This window comes from Platichthys flesus, chromosome 6 (genome assembly GCF_949316205.1).
Source record: "Platichthys flesus chromosome 6, fPlaFle2.1, whole genome shotgun sequence".
Classification (NCBI taxonomy): domain Eukaryota; kingdom Metazoa; phylum Chordata; class Actinopteri; order Pleuronectiformes; family Pleuronectidae; genus Platichthys; species Platichthys flesus.
Genome location: NC_084950.1, coordinates 7,778,604 through 7,800,408, shown reverse-complemented (window position 1 = coordinate 7,800,408; position 21,805 = coordinate 7,778,604). Strand labels below are relative to the sequence as shown.

The window sequence follows — 21,805 nt, the reverse complement described above, 5'->3', positions numbered from 1 at the left end:
CTCCCAGGTCCCATTTCCACATGTTTGTGACTTTTCATTTACGCTCAGGATCTTTTCTACGCTTAAATAATCTCTTTTCCCTCTTTTTTATATTTTTCCTGCTTCTTGCTTTTAACACAAACCGAGCACCAGTGTATAACTTCCCCCATCTCTCCCGTTTCCCCGTCCTTTCTCCTGGGAGCAAACCATAATAGTGCTGGACTGGAGGAAAAATCTGCTGTCTCCATCTCCCCGCCCTTGGTTCATTTTAGCTGAAGTTGCAGGTCCTTGTCTCTTTGCCTCCTACTGCTTTCCAATCTGTCTTTATTATAGAGGGCCAATCCCTGGGCCATTTGCATGGCGAGCTCCGGCCTAGAGGCTAAATATATTACGTTTCTCTGATTAACTGCGAGAGAAGAGGATGAACTCGTAATGTTTGGGTACTTGCGTGAACCTACCAGCAGCTGCAGCAGATGGAGAGGGGGCACATCCTAAAACGTATATGCAAAATATAATATGGCAGCTTAATGATCTGTAAAACCAAACTTTTGTTTTAACGATGGAAGCAATTTAGTTGCACAGTTTCACAAAGAACCCCGAAAAGATTAAAAGCTATTTATCACAGTGAGGCTTTCTGCAGTTTAACCGTCTTGGTTTTTTAGGCATGTGCAAACCTTGCTGATCTATAAATCTGACTATATGCATGGTTGTGTAGGTATTATCTCGGTAATTTCACTTTTCCAGATCTCTCAACATTCCTTTTATTGCCTCCCCCCTTGCAGAGACAACCAGGAAAAGATGATCTACTTCCTGTTATTGGACCGTAAGGAGAGATATCCAAGCCAGGAGGATCAGAACCTCCCCCCTCGTAATGAGATCGGTGAGGATTCAGCAAAAAGTATAAATGCAGAATGTGACAAGTGTGGCAAGTATCAATTTGGCCCATTGACCGCACACAGACCAGCAATAAAAACGGTTTTCAAGCTGCAGAAGCTGAACTATGACTTCTGCCGGAGTGAGTTTCTAATAAGAGCCGTGCAAGAGTAAGAATATGTGTGTGTGTGTGTGTGTGTCTGTGCTTGTGTGGCTTTGAGATACCGACATTTTGATGAATCGACTCCCTCTTCAGTGAATGTGATACAGTCAATACACTGGCCATTAGTTCAAGGTCCGGAAGGAAACCATTACTTATTCACTATTAGTTAAAATGTCAACATGATCAGCGGCGAGCATCACTCCAACACTCACATATCTGCACTCAGGGCACAGAACTGTAGGATTGTGCTGTAACTCGCCGGCTGCATGGCGTTCATCCTGCCCCCCCCCCCCCCCCCCCCCCCGTCCCTCTGTGTTCCCCACAGATCCTCCCCGGAAGCGGGTCGACTCTCCCATGTTGGCCCGTCACGGGAAGAGGAGACCGGAGAGGAAGTCCATGGAGGTCCTCAGTGTCACAGACGGAGGCTCGCCTGTGCCGGCCAGGAGGGCCATCGACATGACACAGCACGGCCAACGGTATGAGTGGAGGTGAAAAAAACAAAACAATGAAAACTTTATCAAATGTTTAAACTGTATATACCTCCACCAAGGCCGACGCACTGTCGCCAGCTCAGAGCAGGGTTTCCCTTTTATCAGCCATTTTCTAATTTGTCCTGCCGAAGTTTACTTCATCAGATCTCTAACTACCTGGCTCTGTTGTTGCACTGCCCAGTTGTGTGCCGCTGTATTTGCAGAGCTACACGTCCCCGTTACAGCCATAGACTGAATTCATTTTGTGAGAGACGCTGCAGAGTAAGTGGAACAAAATGTCTGGATCCACAGGTTTGTTGGGCTCCAGATCTAAATTGAATTGGGTTCTTTCCTGACCAACACAGAATCATTGGCTTCCACCGCGTTTCCTCATAATCCATCCAGTAGTTTTAACATAATCCTGCTTATTGACAAAGTGAAAACATAACTGACTTGGTGGAGGTAATGATCAAACAGAGACTCACACACTGTAGCCCTGTTTGTGTTTATGTACTGTGTGTGTTTTTGTACCGTGTGTGTGTGTGGAGGGAGGGGGGGGCAGCTTTCAGCCCAGTGGTGTTTCAGGAGGTCTGACAGCGAGTCTGGCTCTGGTGTCAGCCGGCTCCATTGTGGACAGGCACAGACAGAGACTGACTCTGTGCTCGCTTTGTCTCCTGTCTCACTATAGTAAATCAGTGTACAGTAAAAGCTTGGATATTCCTGACGCCCGTAGAAAATGCACCCAAGACGAAAGGTATTCACTTGTCACTCACCTCCTCTGCTCTCCGCCTCCTCCTGCTCCTGCTCCTGCTCCCTGTCTCCCCCTCATGCAAGGAGACGTGCGTGGCAGGAGAAAGATGCAGCAGAGCTTCCTCTCACTTTCTGTTAAGCGGTGGTGATGTGCGTGTGGCATGCAGGCAGCTTCGCGGGTCTTCTCTAATAAGCTATAACTCATCTGCCCTGTCCTCCATGAGTCAACAGTTTTAGGTTAGCACTTCCTAAAGTTTGACTTAACTCTCTCTAATTAACTTCATCTTCAAATTGAAGGAGCCAGCACATTTGCAATTCAGAAACCCTCTTCTCCGCCGTTAGCTCAATTATCTATTTTTTTTCTTCCTACTGTGCATGCATTGATAATCAGTTTCTCCCATACTGTGTCCCACTTTCTCCAGATGCAGAGCGCCTCTCCGTTTGCTCCCTTTTAAAAATGTTAAAGTCAAGCTGGTACCACATTCCGACGAGGCGCAGTGGACTGATTTAAAAAATCTGTTTCCTCATCTTATTTCAGCAGCTGATATATCATCACGTTTCTGCTCAGAGGCAGTGACATATCTGACAGCAGGGAAGATTGAATCCGAGGGGGTAATAACCTGATCTGCCTAATGATAGGCAGAGTGCTGCAGAAGGCTTTCAGACGCATAGGGCCTGGATGCAGAAGCACTGAATGTGTGTGGATAAAAACAAATATAGTTATAATGTTGAATATTCATCCACATGTCAGATGCATGAGAGCCTCTTCACCCAGTTCGGTCACAACACTTACGCTTAATTCTTTCTGTCCTCGGGTGCATCTGAATTTCATTTTGAGATTGATCTTCCTGTGTTTCACCGCCGCGGCTCGAATCCTTCATCCCTTCCGGAGATCCGGAGTCTTATCTCTTCTGTACTTAAAGGTTGCGTTGGTTTAGAAGCTGCTCTCCTCTGCCCTTCGCTCTGAATTCCCACACAGGCCAGTTTGCTGTGATTTTATCCAGCATTAATAATAACTCTTTAACACCAGAGCCCTGCACGGGGTCCATTTTGGCAAACCTGGGAACCCGCCAAGCTCGGCACCAACACATAAATATCTACAAGTCAAATCCAGACTCATTGATACGTCCCGACGCGCCACCTGCGATTAAACACTCTTTAAACACAGTCACTCACGTAAATTGGGTTCCGGCTTCTTGTCGTGCAGATTTGTGTTAAATAATCTGTGTTTCACCTGTGCTCCTGCAGCTGTCACTGCGTTACAGCACTTTTTACAAGCAGCAAACGTATTCATCAATTTCTGTCCCATTTTAATATACTTGCCACGTCGCTGTCGGTAGTGACTGATTTCTAAGAGTAAGTGAAAGAGTCAAAAGCGGCACCGTAGGCTTTCACAATAAAACAAATCGTTGAGTCTCTCTCTTGGATTCCTATTAACTGATTTACATGTTATAATAACGCACCATTTTTTCCTTTTTACTGATTTCTCCGGAAAAAATAACGTATGGTTAAGTTCTCCCCTGCTGCTCGCACGTTTAGATCCCCCTAGCTGTGAATTTGTATGAATGTAAAACCGTTTCACAGTGGGTTACCAGTCAATAGCTGAGTGGATTACATCATAAAGGACGGTGAAACCAGTGGTTAGAACCTTTTATTACAAGGAGCTTTTACCATATAAATCTCAGTAAGAGGGGAAACAAGGTTAGAGTCTGAATCCCACACACATCAGCAGCGGCTGTCATTAAAAAAAAAGCTCCGCTGCATCTTTCTTCAGTGCGACTTTAAATCAGTGCATTTTTCATATTCCTCCACCCAGATCTCTCTCCTCCATCCCCCTTTCCATCATCTCTCTCTCTCTCTCTCTCTCCCCCCCATGGTCCCTTGTGTGCAGCTGACCTTCAGTCCCAAACACACACCCCCACCGCCCTTATGGAATTGCTATGCTAATGTAGAAATGCTGCTAGTTTCTCTCTGTCTGGCTTCCCCGCAGGAGCTGTGTTGGGTTGGGGTGGTGGTGGTGGTGGTGGTGGGGGAGTCTTGTGCCGCGGCCCCTCCGCCTCCAAATCAAATCAAATCTATATTTCTCTCTCTCTCTCTCTCTCTCTCCCTCTCTCTCGCTATACGTCCCCACACTGCTGCATGTCTCCAGCTGATCAGTGGAGGGAGGGAGAGGGAGAGAGAGAGAGAAAACTGCTACAGTCTGTGAATCTGGATATTTGTTGTGTTTTTTCCAACTTTGTCTTCACTTCTATCCTTGTGTACACTGTGTTTGATCGTGTGCCGGCTGGTGGGGGTGTGTGTGTGCGCGGGCGATGGTGTTGGCCGAACGGTGTCCGAAGATTTGACTGACTCTCTCCCTGAAGCGAACCTTATCTTTCCCCGACAGCGAAGTTAAGTCGACAGCACAGAAGATTCGCCGAAACTTCAGATCAGAGGGCGTCAGAGAGAGAGAGAGAGAGAGAGAGAGAGAGAGAGAGAGAGAGAGAGGCCCCGACTTTGAAACGTGTTTTGACAGGATACATTTCCACCGGCGTGAATGTTGTAAAATAGAGGGAGAGAGAGAAAAAAATGTTTTATCTAAAGTTACACAACCAAAACGCCTGATGCTCGACCCTTTATCAAGTATTTTGCCTCGTGCATATCTCATGTAGGCGTTTACAATCTGAGCCGCTGCCCGGGCTACACTTCCATACATGTGATGGGTGACTTGAGATGAATCCCCCAGTAGCACCGAGATACACACACACACACACACGAGGACATTCTACCACTAATGCCCTTTCTCCTCTTGATATACCCAAAAGAAAGTTAAAAAGACATTTTAAAGCTAAAACCCAGAGCACGAGAAATCCCACTGATTTAATTTCAAATCTTAACGACATGCCAGGAGAAATGAAAGGGGGTTAATGATATGTAAATGAAATATGGAAAAGTGCTGCAGTGTGAAGAAGAGAATATCAATTGATTTCTCTTTTTTTCCCCTCACGGCGCCGCTCATGTTGCCTCATGCAGTGTGAATGTGCCGGGTTAGTCGAGGGGCTGTTTCAATAAGTGAAGCTCTCATGCTAATTATTGACTCTAATTCATTCAAGAGGCTCAGATGACCACGGATAAAGCCGATTGAATGCTGATCTCCGTGGGGGGGTGTCAAGACTCAGGGAAAGAAACAAATTTAAAGGGGAGTTTTGATTTATTTGAATATCGGCCCTGTGCACCCTATTCAATACAGAGGAGGGAGAAATGAAACTTTGTCCGTCAGCTCTAAACCAGGACGTGCTTTGTGCCTGGGCCTCACAGTGTTATTCATTTTCCATTTGACTCCTGGCACCGTCCGTTTCGCTGTGCTTCTTCTTTTTCGTTTCATTTCAGTCCATGCCCTCATCCCAGAACCACTTGTACTTGTTCCACAGCCGAGCATTAGACCCCCACAGGTGCTCTGGATGGGTGTCTGACATGAGGACATGGGGCCTCATGGCAATGTTAGCTTAAGGACTATTGGACGGTAGAAAGACTAGGGGGGGGGGGGGGGTGACCACACACGTACGCCACCATACACCATTTCAGGTACAAGTACACACATACTTCTCTCAGTTTCCTCCTGTAGTTTCTTGCAGTGTGGATAGTTGGGGTTTAAAAAACACTAACAAGTAAAGCTTAGTTTATTCAGAGTAAGTAAAGTATTAAAAGCAAAATATAACGGCCCCTTTCCCCAGTTCTACTAACTAGCAAGTGCAGATGAAAACACAACTTGCTTGACTGAGGTAAAAGGAAATACTTAAATTTAAGTAAATAAGTGCAGTGTTTTCATAAATGCACTAGTAATTTATCGTTCTAGTAATTATGTCCCAGTAACTCCGAGGAACTATGAGGGTCGTCTCTCTGACAACTGTTGACATTGTTTTTACACAAAGTGACTCTGAAGTTATTCTTTCAATTATTTTATTTCATTTTACTCTTAGTCATTTTTAAATTCCATTCCCCTCTGTTGTGGAATTGTAGAACCAGACATCGTAAGGATGAACCTTTCAAAACTTGAACTAAAGGTGAACTAATCCTTTAAAAGCAAACTCACACACACAAACACAGAGATCTTATTGGACTTGTTTGTTTGTACACAACAGATAATAAACAATTGCTTAGATGAAGCCGTTCACTATAAATAAAAAGCTCATCATTAATAATTCATGGCCTCTCTCTCCGACGCCCGTTACTTCACATCATAACCGTCTGAACAGGAGTTCATGGACACCAGCAGATGCAGAGCGCCACTAACAATATGCTCCTAACGGCCTGAGGATGCTGCGTTTTGCCGGCGTTTAGATGAAGTGCTATTTGGCGAACGTGCGGAGGGGAGCTGTATGTGAGCAGCCGCGGGGGGGGGGGGGGGGCCTTTAGATGTAAATGATAGCAACTGTCTGGTCAGCTGCTCCACGAAACCAGAAATCATAGCCAGCGTAGTCTTCACAGCGCCCACTCATGTGCATGAGAGTGTGCAATAAATACACTCACAGAAGGGGCAGTGGGAGAGATGGACGGAAATAGCCTCGGAGTGGGTGTTTCTATATTATCCTTCCTCTCGCGGTGGCTGTAACTGTTGCTTGTGTGCCGGTGCCTCTCAGGAGGGAGACTCCTCTTCTCTTATCACTTCTTTCCTGAGGCACGGCTCTCATTTAATGGCTGCCGGACATTTCGGTGTCCACGCATGCAGGGCCTCTCTGTTCCCATGGGACTGCTGCACATTCAGGAATGAGCATCCGTCTCCATTACTCCTCATCCGTCCCTCCCGTCCTCCATTCTTTAAAACCCTTCCCTCCTTTGTCCATCACTCTAAACTCCCTCGTCCTCCCCTCGCGTTTGTCCGCGAGGTCGAAGCCGCAGTGTTCGACTCTTCATCTTTTTTCCGACGAGAGACGATAGACCCGAGGGGCTCGGCCACGTCAGTGCTGGAACGGGGGGGGGAGAAGGGATGATAAGGAGATGGGGGGGGTTAATATTAGATTGAGTGACAATAAGGAACAGTGTAGTGACAATGAGCAGCTGGCGTTTCCCCGAGTTGACAGCCACTGGTGTTGTGTGTTTGTGTGCGTGCGCGCCTGATGGAGACAGATTGTCCTGTGATTGTTCATTTCTGAGCACGGCTCCGCTCACCGGGGTTATTGACGGCATCTGCGGGGGGGGGGGGGGGGGGGGGGGACGAATGGTACTCGACCAAATGTCCCACCTCATTCCACCATCCCCCCCCCCCCAGCCTGCAAGATATGCTCTACTGATCCAGTGTGGAGACCTGGAACGTCCACCTGTTTGGTTTTACAGCAAACTGCACAGAGGGCGGACAGCTCATTTGAATGTCGGGGCCTATAGATTCACACGAGAAGCTGCCGTCAAATCCTCCATCCTTCATCTACGCCCTGTATCCTTTGAGGGGGGGGGGGGGGGGGGGGGGGGTTCTGGGGCAAACCTGGCACCGGGTGTGAGGCGAGGTACACCCTGGACAGGTTGTCAGGTCATCACAGGGTCAACATGTACCTCTATTACAGCAGAAGTAGTGGATTTACACAGGATAGCTCCCCTACTAAAAAAGGGGAATTACCCCCCCCCCCGCGCGTCATGTTCAATGTCACGAACGCACTGAAAGCCGAGCAGCTCTCTCCCTGTGCTGTCTTTTCACTTTAGCTTGTTCACCTGGGTGTCGTGTTTCTATCAGTGCCGATCGGAGCTGAGACAAACCCTCTGATGCCGGGGGGGGGGGTCGTCATCTGAACCGGGAGTGCCTCCAGATTGTATCTATTCCAATTTAAAAGAAACAGATGTTTTGTGGGGGGGGTGGAGAGTGGGGTTACACACAAAGAGACAAACAAGCATCTAGGCTCACATTCACATGGTTAAATCAGAGTCTTCAAAGGACGATCTGCATGTCTGTGGACTCTGTGAGGATGTAGTTGTACTGGGGACATGACAATACAAAACCCACACACAAAGACCCAACAAGGATTCGAACCTGGAACTTTCTTGCAGTGAGGAAACACTGCACCACTGTGCCACCCTGCGGTCAAATCTGCATTTTTTAAAACTGATGTCAGAGCTTAAGTGGTTTCAGATTAATTGCTGGGAGTCAACTCTACCAGATCCTAGTGATGTGTGTTGTGCTGTTGTGTCGTTGTAGCGCTCCCCCCCCCCCCTTCCTGGGAAACGGCTCTGTAACAACCTGTGTGCTTTGTATGATGGCGCCATATGCTGTAGCGCTTTCTAACCGTGTCCAACATGTAACCTCCGAGCTCTCACCTCCGCCCGTGTGTTTACACAAACATGTCACAGGGTAACATGTGTTGATTCTGCGCCTTTTCCCCGTGTGTTTGCGTGCTTGTGCCACAGGTCGCGGTCCATCAGCGGCGCCTCCTCCGGCCTCTCCACCAGCCCCCTCAGCAGCCCACGGGTAAGTCACAACCCCCGAGTGCACCTTCAAACACGCAGCATACAACACACACCTACAGCATGTGGGGTTAACGCCCATCAAAATACTGCTGATCCCGTTTTAAAGAGGGTCACCACAGCCTCAACCTCTGGTCTGAGGACATCTCTCTCCAGTGATGTTCTACTGGTCCACTTTATAGTCAGTCTGAGATATGCTATGTTTTTTCTGCTCCTTCAAGAGATAGTTCACCAAATTCAAATTCATTATCTCCTCCCCACTATTCTGATGGAGGGTGGGTGAAGTATTTGAGTCCACGAAACACTTCTGGAGTTTAAGGGGTAAACAGCGATGCATCCAAATCCAATACTATTTGAGGTTAATGGTGACCACTTCTTCAAATGTACAAAAAGACACAGAATCAAGAAAAAAATGCCTCCATGATGCTCCTGTGGTGTCCTCCAAGTGTCTGTGAGCCCCGCCATTCAAACTCGACTTTGCACTGTGAGGTAACAGGGACACTGGTGATCTCCTCATTTGTGGTGTAGAATCAGGTTTTTACACAAATCATCACTGTGTCTATAGAGTTTGGATCTTTGTATTAACTCAATGTCAGAATAAGGACGCTGGAAGTCGGGGTGCTGCAAGGCAAAACAAGTTGACTCAACAAATCCATAATTAAGAGCAGCTCGACTCTTACGGTCTTGACCTTGCATGTAAAGTGCCTTGAGATAATGTGCATAATGATTTGACGCTGTATAAGTAAAACAAAATTGAATACAATAAAATAAAAAGAATAAACGAACTTGTATATAATTTTCCTAGGGGATAATTTGAGAGAAGCAGCAGCAGACGTTAGCCTGATGAAGAAGAAACTTGCATTCTGTGTGTGGACTGGTGTTGTAGAGTAAAATGTCAAAGTTAAAAAACTATTCACACAATCACAAGTCCGTGCATTGAGTTTCTCAGCAGCTCCACCTCCTCCCTGCCTCCCTGTGTACAACAAAGCCCTGATGGAAACGCACACAATGTCGCCGTGACAGCAAAGCAAACTTTCCTCCTTAATCCTCTTCTGTCTCCTCTTCCTCTCTGCTGATTATCCTCCTCTCTGTTTTCTGTGGCCTGAGCTCTGTGGAAAAATCCAGCTCAGAGGCTGCTCTGGGAAAAAAAAAAAACATCCCACTTTCCTTTTCTCTCCTCTGAGCCTAAACTTTTTTCCAGCCGACTAACCTGAGAAGGCTCGAGATGAGCCGGGATCCCTGAGTCCTCGCGCCACACAGGTTCTGTCGGGGCTGATCTGAAAGGGAAATTGATTTCGCAGACCGACCCAAAGCCCCCGGATTGCGCTCGCAGCGAGAGGCTCTGTGTGGGCTTATATTCTCCAGATCTGTGTCTGGAAGAAGGGGAAGAGGTCCAAGGGAAGCCGTTTATCAGCGCGCCCTGTGTGTTGCTGCAGTTTCCCCCATTAACAATCAAACAGACGAAACAAACCCGTCCGTAAACACCGGGTTTCCCAGCAGCGACGCCATAATGGAGTTCCCCCCCCCCCCCCGCTTTAGTGAGACAGCCCAATTCGTCCTCACAGCTGGTCCTGTGTCTCTCACACCTGTGTCTGTTTGCTGTGGCAGAGCTCTGCATGTTTCATTCAAGTCAAATCCGCCTTTTAAACACCTTCTGTATGATCTGTTTTCAAAATGTGTGCATTGCTTGAAGTTTTCTGTCGTGCCCGTTTGATTTTTCCTTTTCACACGAGTCACTCTAATAGACTAACTGCATGTTTTCTTTCTTGTCCTTCTGTTCTTTTCTTTTTTTCTGTTTGCCTCCATCCCTCCCGTGTATGTTCACTTCTCACCTGCCTCTCTATTCTCTGGCTTCCTCTGCTCCTGCCTGGGACGTTGTTTGCTCCGCCGCGCTTGTTTTCTTTCTTCATCTTTCTGTTTGTTGGTTTTGCATGTGTCCCCGTGTGCTTTCGCTTTGTGTTCTTTTCCTCCTCCACCTGTTCTGGCTTCCGGCTGTGTCGTGCCGTGTGTCCTCGCTCCGTGTCCTCCAAACATCCAGCCTGTCAGAAAGTTCTGTGTGCCGCCTCAGCCCGCAGACATGTCCCAGTCCCCCAACACCAGCCCCTGCCCGTCTCCAGAGCCTGTCCCCAATCGCACGGGCCCGTGTGTCTCCACCCCCAACTCGCTCTCTCCAAACAGCGAGCTCCTGCCGCTGTCGCTCAACAAGACCCAGACGCTCCCGGCCAAACCCAAACTCGCCCCCAAGCCCCTCCAGGCCACGCGATCCAACCCGCTCCCTGACACCTTCCCAGATCCAGGGGCCAAATCAGAGCCGTCCTCTCCCTGCCGGCCCCCGTCACAGCCGCCCTCTGCCTCGGTGCCCCCCACCCCGACCTCCCCGTCCTCTCCGTCCTCCCCGTCTTCCCCATTCACCATCACCAGTGCTCCCATCCCGAACAGCCCACACGTACGGCGCTCCCATTTTGCTGCCGGCCCCCAGCTCTCTGTGCCCTTTAGCCCGGTGGTGCCCCTGTCCCCCATCCGGCTGCACCACTTTCACCCCGTGGCACCGGCTTCTTCTGCTTTCTCTGACCACCCACCCAAATCTATCCCCCTCATACAGGTTACCCCCCACCCCTCCCCTCGAGGCAGCCCCCTCCCCACCCCAAAGGGCACCCCGGTGCACACTCCCAAGGACAGCCCAGCCGGGACCCCCAACCCGACGCCGCCCCCCAGCCCTTCCATCGGAGGCATGCCGTGGAGGACGCGTCTCAACTCCATCAAGAACAGCTTCCTGGGCTCGCCACGCTTCCACCGCAGGAAACTCCAAGGTTCGTCCTTTTAAACGCCAAAAAACGGACTCATCTAATCTCATCAGTCTTAAGATCTGCCTGTTGTTCTGCTGATCATTAACCTCTGTCTGAACTTTGACCCTGTGAATGCAGTTCCCACACAAGAGGAGATGTCCAGCCTCACACCAGAGTCTTCCCCAGAGTGAGTACATGCTGGGACTTTTTGATTTAAACATATGCATAAGGTGTCAGAGCCGCGCTCTCTGCCCCAGACAGGCTCGCTCTCGATAGCGTGATGTTTGGAGAAAGTATCACATCCATGACCGTTTGATTTTTGTAACCCCCGCTGCTGAGTTCCCTGTCATGACCCCAGGTCTGGTCTGGGTTGGAGAAGCAGCACCGTGGAAGCGGGGTTGCGGGTTGGTTATCAAGGAGGGAAGGAAGGCAGCCTGTGTGATGTTGCTGAGCTCCCAGGGGCCTGATAACTCAAAGTTGGCCTAGATATGCCCGTTTGATTGGTTGACTGTCTGGCTCGGCCACTTCCACCTGGCCGGAAAGAACATCCTGGCTTCAAGGTGTTGGAGAGCTGGTTGGAAAAGACCTTCTCTTTGTTGTGGCTGGTCTGCAGAGACACATGCACACATGCACCTGCTGTACACACCTTCTTACAGCAACACAACATCTCTGCAGACAATCTTATATTACACAAGCTTCTATCAAGGTTTAAATAGGAATTATTCAAGTTTAGATTTCATTGGATTGGCCTCTTTTTGGGCCTGTCCAAATTCCTCTCCATTGGCCCTACCCACTAAATATGAAGTTCCCCTTGATGTCCCTTCCAAACAGCTAACGTTATAATATCAGCAACCCAAATTTAAATAGGGACACATCTGAGGAATGCAGGACAGACAGGACACATTGATCTATTCTTCAATACACAGCTAGTCAGCACATTTACATCAGTTATTTCAAACTTCATATACGGGACAAGGGAGTAAAGAAAGTTACTCGTTCCTCTCACTCAGATTGTTTTCAGGTTTCTTTTGATGGCGTGAATTTTGATTTTTCCTGAAACGCGGCATAAATCATGTGGGAGTTTTGTCTACCCCTTCATTTGTAAGGGCAGTGAAACAAGGAAAAATCAAAGTGCAATGCAGAGATGCAGCTGACAGTCTATGTTGATTCTTCTCTTCACAGACTTGCCAAAAAATCCTGGTTTGGTAACTTCATCAACCTGGAAAAAGAGGAGCAGATCTTCATCGTGATCCAGGACAAGCCTCTCAGCTCCATCAAGGCAGACATCGTTCAGGCCTTTCTCTCGGTACACGTCACTGTATTGCTTAATTCTTTTTCTCTTTCCATGTGGGGCAGGATGTTGCCTGTTTCTAACGGCAGCGCTGATTGGCTGCACTACGCGGCGAGTGTTCGCTAACAGGATTCCGATTTATGAAGCAATTCAGTAAACCGCTTGTGTTCAGCGCTTCTATTTTCCCTCCGACTGCAGACTCACTTTAGGTCAATGGAGAAAATCAACAGAGAGCATTGATCATTAGCATATAGATGCTTTGCCCCCAGTATCATGCATCGAGTGTGCTTAGATGTGTAAGCGCCCGGCATTGCAAAAACAGCATTAGATCTTATCTGTGTTTATAACTGTGGATTTTGCAAATACGTGAGGCAACGTGATGCGCTTCTCGGCGGAATCTGTGTCAACAAACATCCAGCGCCTGGTCGTTGATATTCAGTTTACATCATTGAGCGGCGCCCGGCCTCACCCCGGTTAGATTTAACAAAGTCTAAGTAAATGCAAACTCTGCCTGCGCGGGTCAATGTCAGACCGGTCCCTGGAGGAAGCTACTCTCTCCCGTGGGTTGTGTACGCGCTGTTTTTTTTTCCAGGACAGTTGATTGTCACCTGAATCAGTGGAATTACACCTCTCCGCACACCCCCATTAATGGAATGTCACCCCCCTCTCCGGCAGCACGGCCCCAAATGTGACAATTCCGGCGCTCACCTGTTCACCGAGCATACAAATTCGTTTTAGGGTGGCAGAGTGCGATGTTGTTGGACGAGTCAAGATTGCATTAGCCTAAGTCTCCCTGGCACGCATGGCTACTCCCCAGGGCATTAATCTCCTAAAGGGTTTCCACTGGGGCTTGTGGAATGTGGAGGGTGTTTTAATGAGGGTTTATTCAGCTCGTGCGGGAGGAAAACCACAGATTCTTATCTCCATCTCTCTCTCTGTGTGTGGTTCTCTGCCCAGATCCCCAGCCTCAGCCACAGCGTGATCTCCCAGACCAGCTTTCGAGCGGAGTACAAGTCCACGGCCGGACCCACAGTCTTCCAGAAGCCGGTCAAGTTCCAGGTGGACATCACCTACACGGAGAGCACGGCCGCCACCAAGGAGAACGGCATCTACTCCGTCACCTTCACCCTGCTCTCAGGTCAGGACGCTCACACACACACACACACACACACACACACACAGGGATTATCCATCGAGTCATTTCCTGCATCCTGCTTGTGTTTGGGAAAATTCATATTGAACGGGTCAACAGTTTATCTGAAGGATTATAAAACCTATTTATATTTGTATTTACACTTGCGACCTGTGCACAGACAGTAATAGAAAGCTATGCACACACAAAAAGAAGGCACTATGGTTGTTTTTTATTTTTGAGCTGGATGCCTTTTTAATTTTTTATAGTGTACTCGCCCTGATAGGGTCAAGTTGAAAGCCAGGAAGTTCCTGCTGCGAGACAGTTACATCTTACCTAACCTTGAGTATTTGAGATTCAGCCTCTCTGGAAAAAAGTGCGGAGAACAGCCGTCACGCTTCAAACTAACAAATCTGCACCACGGAAAAAAAACAACTTGTTTGTATCCAGCCAACAAATTAACCAGAGGTGCTGTTTCCAGAAGCGGCTGTTTCTTCAAACGTGCTGCCAAAAAAAAAAAAAAGAATGGCTGCCTAAGGATTTTTCAAAGTTCCTGCAATCCTGAATACTTGATAAGATTTCCCCCTCAAACCTCCCTGAGCGGAACAAGAGGAGGAGGTCTGGCTGTGCAAGATTACATACGATGCAATCACGCATGCATGCTTAGTCCTGTCGAAGCATGTGCATGCTCTATTTCACAAACTCTCACACAAACTCTCACGCACACAGACACACACACTCTCAGACGGGGCCACATTTTAGCTTACTGGGGTGTAACACTGGTTGTTTGGAGCTAACTGGTTCTTCCATGTCACCGAACATATACTGTACACAACAGGTCGCACAACAGGCGCTCACAGCAGCTCCACTTTCTGCCCTCCATTTATCATCTCAGGCTTTCTGCAGCTTCTCCAGCTCACAACAGGCATTTGTGTGTGTGTGTGTGTGTGTGTGTGTGTGTGTGTGTGTGTGTGTGTGTGTGTGTGTGTGTGTGTGTGTGTGTGTGTGTGTGTGTGTGTGTGTGTGTGTGTGTGTGTGTGTGTGTGTGTGTGTGTGTGTGTGTGTGTGTGTGTGTGTGTGTGTGTGTGTGTGTGTGTGTGTGTGTGTGCTTTGTGATGCTGCTAATTGTGCCACGTGCCGTGTTCTATGATGATGATGTTGTGTCATGTTGTGTTTCCTTCCCGTGTTTGTGTTTCCTGCGTTCAGGACCCAGCCGGCGCTTCAAGCGAGTAGTGGAGACGATTCAGAGCCAGTTGTTAAGCACACACGACCAGCCCGGGGTCCAGCAGCTGTCTGGTGAGCAGAAACTTCTTTCTCCCCCGAAAAATCTACTTCAGCATCTTCACCAAAACCTTTCACCTTTACCACCCCCCCACCCCCCACTGCCTCATCTGATCATCCCACCCACCCCTGACTCTCACCGCTGACGCCGAGCTAAATCCCGCCCTCCCTCTTGCCACCCCCTTGTGCCTGAACCCCCCCCCCCCCCCCAATGCCACTCGTCCTCGCTCCTCTGCATGCCAGCGCCTCGCCGCCTTGCAACGGGTCGGGAGCTGCTCTCCAGCGCCGACTCGCGGGGTCAGGTGTTGTCTCGACGCCCCGGCGGTGCAGATTAGAGACGAGGGGTTGTGTGGTTGTGTGTCTGAGTCCGATACACATTGTGTTACTCCCACTTCCCAGAGTGATCGTCGAAGCTTGTCACCATGGCAACGCCACTGCACCACAACGCGCTCCCACAATGCACTGCACCGCACAGCCACGCCACACCTGACATGCTCTCTCTCTCTCTCTCCCCCTCTCTCTCTCTCTCTCTCCCCCCCTCTCTCTCTCGCCCCCCCCCCCCTCTCTCTCTCTCCCCCCCCCCTCTCTCTCTCTCTCTCTCTCTCTCCCCCTCTCTCTCTCTCTCTCTCTTTGTGAGATAAACTCAGTGAGAGTGAACTTCATGGAATTATTAGATCGTCCTTTCTTCTTTTCTCCGTCTTTCTGTTGAGTTGATACATAAATCCGTTCTACCAATTTCACATAAGAAGAGAAGAAGACCAGAGAAAAATGTATCTCCCTCCTCCCTCTCTCCTTCTCTGCATGTTCGTCCATCACTGCTCTGTTCGTGTCGCTCAGTCGTCATTCTCTTGACAATAGCTCCATCTGCTGGTCGGTCAAGGAAACACCATCAGCCTTAAAAACAGGAGGTTGAATGGCAATCCCGCTTGTGGTGCTCGTATGTTTGTGTCTTTTTTCTCTCAAACACATTTTCCAGTTCCATGTCGAATACAGGTTAACAAACTGATAGGTAGCCATCATAGAGCTTTAGTTTTGTGTTATTATATAACTTATAACTGTGCGCTTTGTGTTTGCTCTATCGTTTTATTCCAGTTCGTTGGTTAGTTAGATTTGAAAACCTCTCAAACAATTCCCAGGAAATTTAGCAGAGGGGAGGGGCATGACCCAAGAATTAACCCATTCAATATAGGTGAGGAGCTGCATCAGGGAGCGGATTCAGTTATTATTGTTTTACTTTCTTTAAGCTAACCCTAACCCAATAATTTATATATTGTGGGGGGAGGGGGAATCTGACAGATTGCCTCTTTAGTTATATAATATGATATGTAGTATAATTATATTATACGTAAGGGTAAAATGACAAGCACACTACATTAGATCAGGTTTGAGTGACTGCTGCCTGTTTTCTGTGCAGTACAAATGACATAAGACTCAAATTATCTCTTTAACACTAAACGTCCATATCAGGCAAGATCAGTCTGAATTAATTTCATGTCTTCACACTTTCAGAGGATCAAACAAGAAATCTTATAAGTCCGTTTAAAATGTTCTTGAAATCTTGAAACATTGTAATTAATTTAATTTCCTCCGCCCTCCATTCTTCCTTCTGACCTCCTCACACACCTTCAGTGCTTCCTGGCCACAGGCCCTTAGAACACGAGGCCGCCGTGTGTAATTAAGAATAGTAACGGCTTTGCATACCAATGTGTGTCCAACAAAAGGCTTCATCAAGTCCTGGTCATTATGTTCCCTAATTACCTTTTAACAGCGGTGGACCTGGGACTTCAGCTTAGGCCGACAACACACGGGCGGAGCGATACAAGGAATGTGGAGGAGCTGGCGTGTAGCAGGAAGAACTGCAGAGGAAGAGGGTGTCTCTGTTTTATTAACTTTCATGAGCATTCGGCCGTTTAACAAAAATTTGAAGATGACGTTGAAGTGAAGACGAAATGTAGAATTTTTCACATTTGAGAAAGAAACGAGGAACGTTAGGGGGAAGTTTGCTGCAACTATTTTCAAGCTGGATAATGAAACACACAAAGTCAGTGGCACATACTCACACACACACACACACACATAATCTTTTGCTTCTGTCTCAGTGAGGACACTCGCTGGTGTAATTCATTCGCAAGTCCCTTCTCCTAATCTTAACCATCACACCTAAATGCCTAACACCAACCCTAATGCCTACCCTGAGGGTTAGAGTTACCTGAACCTAAATCTTGTCATAACACTAACCTAAAACTTAATAAGCCCTTAACCAGAATTAATCCTAAAAGTAACCTGAACTACTTTTAACGCTAAACTACAAATAATTGAAATTCCACTCTACCCGCTGAGGACACCATATTTTAACCAAAACCTAAAACTAATTCTCACCCTAAAAGAAAATGTGAGGAGCAGCCAAATTGTCTTCTATTCTCTCCATTCTCAAAGTACTCACAAAGATATAAGTTCAAGTGCACAAAGTAAACAGATTATGGTCCCTACAACATGAATAATACCTGGACACACACACACACACAGAAACGTTACAACAAAAACCCTTTCTCTCTCATTCACGCGTAGAGGAAGTTATTCCTAATCTCCATGTTTCTGCAGTAGATCTTCACTCCGGTGGTTCATTCATGTTGTCAGGCAACACAAGCCAGCAACAAAACCGATTCCGGTCTCCAACAGCGTTTTATTAAGTGCTGATACACCGACCAGTCCAGTGTGTGTGTGTGTGTGTGTGTGTGTTTGTGTGAGTGTGTTTTGTCATCTGTGCAGAAACCCAGCCTGTTGTTGTCACTGTTCATTTGTCAGCCCACAGGACTCTATTGTACAAATGCATCCCAGAGATGTGCACTAACAGAAGAGAACATGGACCCTTTATTTGCTCCATATCTTATGTTTGGTGTCCTCAGCACCCAGTTTACCTGCAGTGGGACCATTAAGGCCCTGCAGGAGGAATCAGTGTGTTTAGATACACACATTCTGCCACACACACAAACACAAACACACACACACAAACTGTGCTTTAAGCAGATAGGGAGTCATAATATATGATGTACGATTAAATGTTTTATTAAGCGTGCAGCATGAAGTTAAAACAGTATTTATGACTCTTCGACTCTATTGTGGTTAAATCTCATGAGTTGGACTCTCTCTCTCTTCAAAGAGGAGCAGAGTAAAGATAGAGTCTCACGGAGTGTGTGATGTCTTCCGTCAGGTTTTCTAGCGTGAAGCTCTGAACCCCGGTGGAGACACGTGTTGATCAAAGAGCGTCTCGTTGCTCCGGGCAGATTTAAGTCCAAACATCTCTGAGTTAGCCGCGCTTCACTCGGCACAAAGGCCGTGAGACGGACGGCCTCGCTGAGAAGTGGAGTTGCCCTTCAATGTTTTAATGACATCTGCAGAACTCCATCAATCATTAGGTTTGACGAAAGGAGACGAGACACTGTTTCTCATCCTTCAAGGACCTCTTTGTGTTGAAGCTCCAAGGTTTCTCCTTGTCCTCCCTCCATCATCTGGATCTTCAAGTTCAGGTCTATTTTGTTTTTGTAAAAAGAGGAGGGGGCGATGATGATGCATTTCATCACCCACTATGATCTTTGATCTATATATAGGGATAGATTGCTTTACTGGATAATGTAATTCCCAACAGTTTCCTGGCTGTTGTTATTGTTTTTCTGTCTTTTTCATCGATAGATGATACAGAACGTCTACACACTTTAAATAAAACACAATGAAACAGGTGAAGCTCGTTGGATTATGCATGAAAGGATAAGTTTCTTTAAAGATGAGATTCTTTGTTGTGCCTTTGTGCGTAAACAGTCAGTCCGGACGTCCGGTTTCAGCTCGTGGTCGAGCACAATGTTGTATTTCCTGTTGATGAAGCTGGGGTGAGAAGGTTGCAGGCTTCCTTTGTATTTGATGTGTTAGGGCCCAGTCACACACACTTATAATTAATAATCATCATAATAATAAGACATATTTCCGCTCACTTCCATCTGTGAGAGCGAGGAGTCGATTAAAAGACTTCTTGAGGTGATACAAATTGCAGCGTAGCTTCACCATTGTTTCTATACAGCACAGTTTTTATGTTAAAGGGTCAGTGTGTAGCTTTTAGTGACATCTTGTGGTGGAGTTACATGTTGCAGCTGAATACCCCTCACCTCACCCTCCCCTTCCAAACATGAACGAACCTGTGGATCCTTCTGTTGTTAAAACTCAAAAGGTGTTTAGTTTGTCCAATCTGGGTTACTGTAAAAAACATGGCTGCCTCCGTAGAGAGGACCCACTCCTGATGTAAATATAAAGTATTTAAATACAAAGGGACCATTCTAGGGTAAATAAAACGTACAATTTAACGTACAATTTAGACTAAACATGCTAGTGAAAACATCGCTAGGATATTTTTATCCCTTTCACCTAAATCTTAATAGATCCATACTCCATACACTATAACGTCCGGTTTGAGGTTGAATGGCTGCTTTTTTGCTTCCATCATTTCTGCTGTAACACGTGAACATGTGCACGTCTTATCGGAGCTCAGACATCACACAGGCTCATCACGGCTGCTCCAGCAGGTCTCCTCCTCACTGCGTCTGCTGCTCCTCCTCACTGCGTCTGCTGCTCCTCCTCCTCCTCGCCTCCGCTTGCTGTGTCTGTGCCTGTAGCCAGCGTCTCTATCCTGTGAACCCCCCTGTTCATTAGTCTGTTCTCTCTCTTCTCTCCTCTTTCCCCCCTCTTTTTGTTTCCCCTCCCCCTTCTCTTCCCGTCTGTGTACCTAGGCAGCCCATTGAGTAACTTCTTTGACGTAATTAAACAACTTTTTTCAGACGAGAAGAACGGCCAGGGGCCCTACGGCCCGGGCACGCCCTCCAAGCGCTGCCCCTCGCCCATGCACGCCCGGAGGCACGAGCACAATGACACCAAGTGCCCGGCGGCGGGCCGAGACAGGGCCAAGTTGTCCATGTCGTCTCTGGGCACACAAGAGGAGTCTTAAACTGCGACACTGTGTAGTCGGGCCAGTAGTAAAAAAACCCATCCCAGTATAAGCCAGCGACAAGGAGAGAATATCTGTATATAGCTAGATGTATATAATCATTTATGGACCTTTTTTTGTATAAAATAACTTTATATAGACAGAAATATATTAAGAGAAAGAGATATTTTAACAAAGAGCATTCTGCACCTACACCACAAACACACTCCCTCCATTCCCTTTTGCATTACGCCTCAGTGTCCACCACCACGACCACCACCACCACCAGCCACCACCAGCCACCACCACCACCACCACCACCATCCTCATCCACCTCCGCTCCACCCCAACAATCGAACCGCCTGTGGCCCTCGCTCTGTGTGTTTTGCTCCCTTGCTGCTGACCTGTGTGATGACCTGACTTGTTTCTGACACCAGGAATTATCCAGAAAACCTATTAAGTCCCTGCTCCTCCTGCTCCTCCTGCTCCTCCTGCTCCTCCTCCTGCTCCGTCCGCCCTCCCTCGACCACCTCTCCAACTCCCGAGCGCCCCACGAGAGACGGAGGACTGCTTTTAGAGGTACGCTCAGAAGTTGTGGAGACAGTCCCTTCATGCAGACTTCTACCTTCATCCTCCTCCGTGCCCCTCGTCTGCACCGCTGCCAGACGTCATTAGAAGTAGCTGAAAATACCTTTAGTGTTCCCCCTCCCCTCCGAATCTTGGAAACACGGTAACACAAACACACACTTGCATAAACACACATGCAGCACAACTCATCGCCCAAACACCCTGATGTATCATGAACGCACACTCGCTCGCCCTCGCCGACCCAGGCGCCGTCTCTCCTCTTTACGAGCTCAAGGAGCCTTGAGTGATTGGAAAACAAGCATTTTACATACACACGTAAAAACAGAACATTCACACGCACAGGAAACTCTGGGATGTATCAACGAGAACATGAAGAACAACAGCAACAACAATAACAAAAAAGAAGACTTGCAGAGAAACTGATTCAGAGGAGGAGAGAAGGGGTGTGGGGGGGATGTGGGGGTTTTGGAAAAGCCCAAACAGCCGACACGGACGCTTGCTGGATTGTATTTGTTTGCTTTTTAATGTACATTATTTGTGAAGAACTGGGTTAAAATCACTAAACAGACTTTATTAGACTTATATCGATGCGAACGGACTGGAATTGTGATTTCAGAAAGGAGCCGGGTGAGAGCGGGGGGGGGGGGGGGGGGGAAGTATGATAGTATAGGGTCTGGGGAGGTGGTGGGGGTTGGGTGGGACGTGGGTGGGTATGTGGTTATTTAAAATGAATGATCTATTCTGTTGTACAGACTGATATCATTTCTTATGTAAAAAAAAAGAAAGAAAAAACAATGAAATGTCTAGTTGTGACACTATGTTTAGTTACCTTCTGTCATTTTAAATTCTTCTGTGTATTTGTCCTTTTTGTTAAACGATCATTTCTGTCTTTGCTTGATTGACCTGATTTGTCATCGGAGCATTCCCTGTTATATCTGCAGCACTTTTGTTTCCCGTTCGCCCCTCTCTCTCTTATCGTCTTACTCACCAGCAGTAGGAGAAGAGGAACAAAAAACTGGTGACATGATAAATGCAACCGTGGATATTTTTGTATATTTTCTTTTGTTGTTGTCCTTATTTATTCACGTTTGTTG

At 47.5% G+C, this 21,805-nt stretch overlaps 1 protein-coding gene across 4 annotated transcripts in view; it reads left to right on the top strand.

Moving 5' to 3' along the window:
• The window catches only part of LOC133955815 (serine/threonine-protein kinase BRSK2), a 165,050-nt gene extending 143,717 nt beyond the window's left edge, over nucleotides 1-21,333 (top strand). Inside the window, exons 11-19 of one of the 4 annotated variants that reach the window (XM_062390847.1) lie at nucleotides 762-859; nucleotides 1,341-1,491; nucleotides 8,608-8,668; nucleotides 11,267-11,474; nucleotides 11,589-11,637; nucleotides 12,633-12,756; nucleotides 13,699-13,879; nucleotides 15,080-15,169; nucleotides 19,978-21,333. In XM_062390847.1, coding sequence (XP_062246831.1) covers nucleotides 762-859; nucleotides 1,341-1,491; nucleotides 8,608-8,668; nucleotides 11,267-11,474; nucleotides 11,589-11,637; nucleotides 12,633-12,756; nucleotides 13,699-13,879; nucleotides 15,080-15,169; nucleotides 19,978-20,144 — 1,129 coding nt within the window. In that variant the 3' untranslated portion in view covers nucleotides 20,145-21,333. Of the gene's footprint in view, nucleotides 1-761; nucleotides 860-1,340; nucleotides 1,504-8,607; nucleotides 8,669-10,702; nucleotides 11,475-11,588; nucleotides 11,638-12,632; nucleotides 12,757-13,698; nucleotides 13,880-15,079; nucleotides 15,170-19,977 lie in introns of all 4 variants that reach the window. The other 3 variants (XM_062390845.1, XM_062390844.1, XM_062390846.1) reach the window with 3 other exon arrangements.
• The last annotated feature ends 472 nt before the right edge of the window (nucleotides 21,334-21,805 follow it).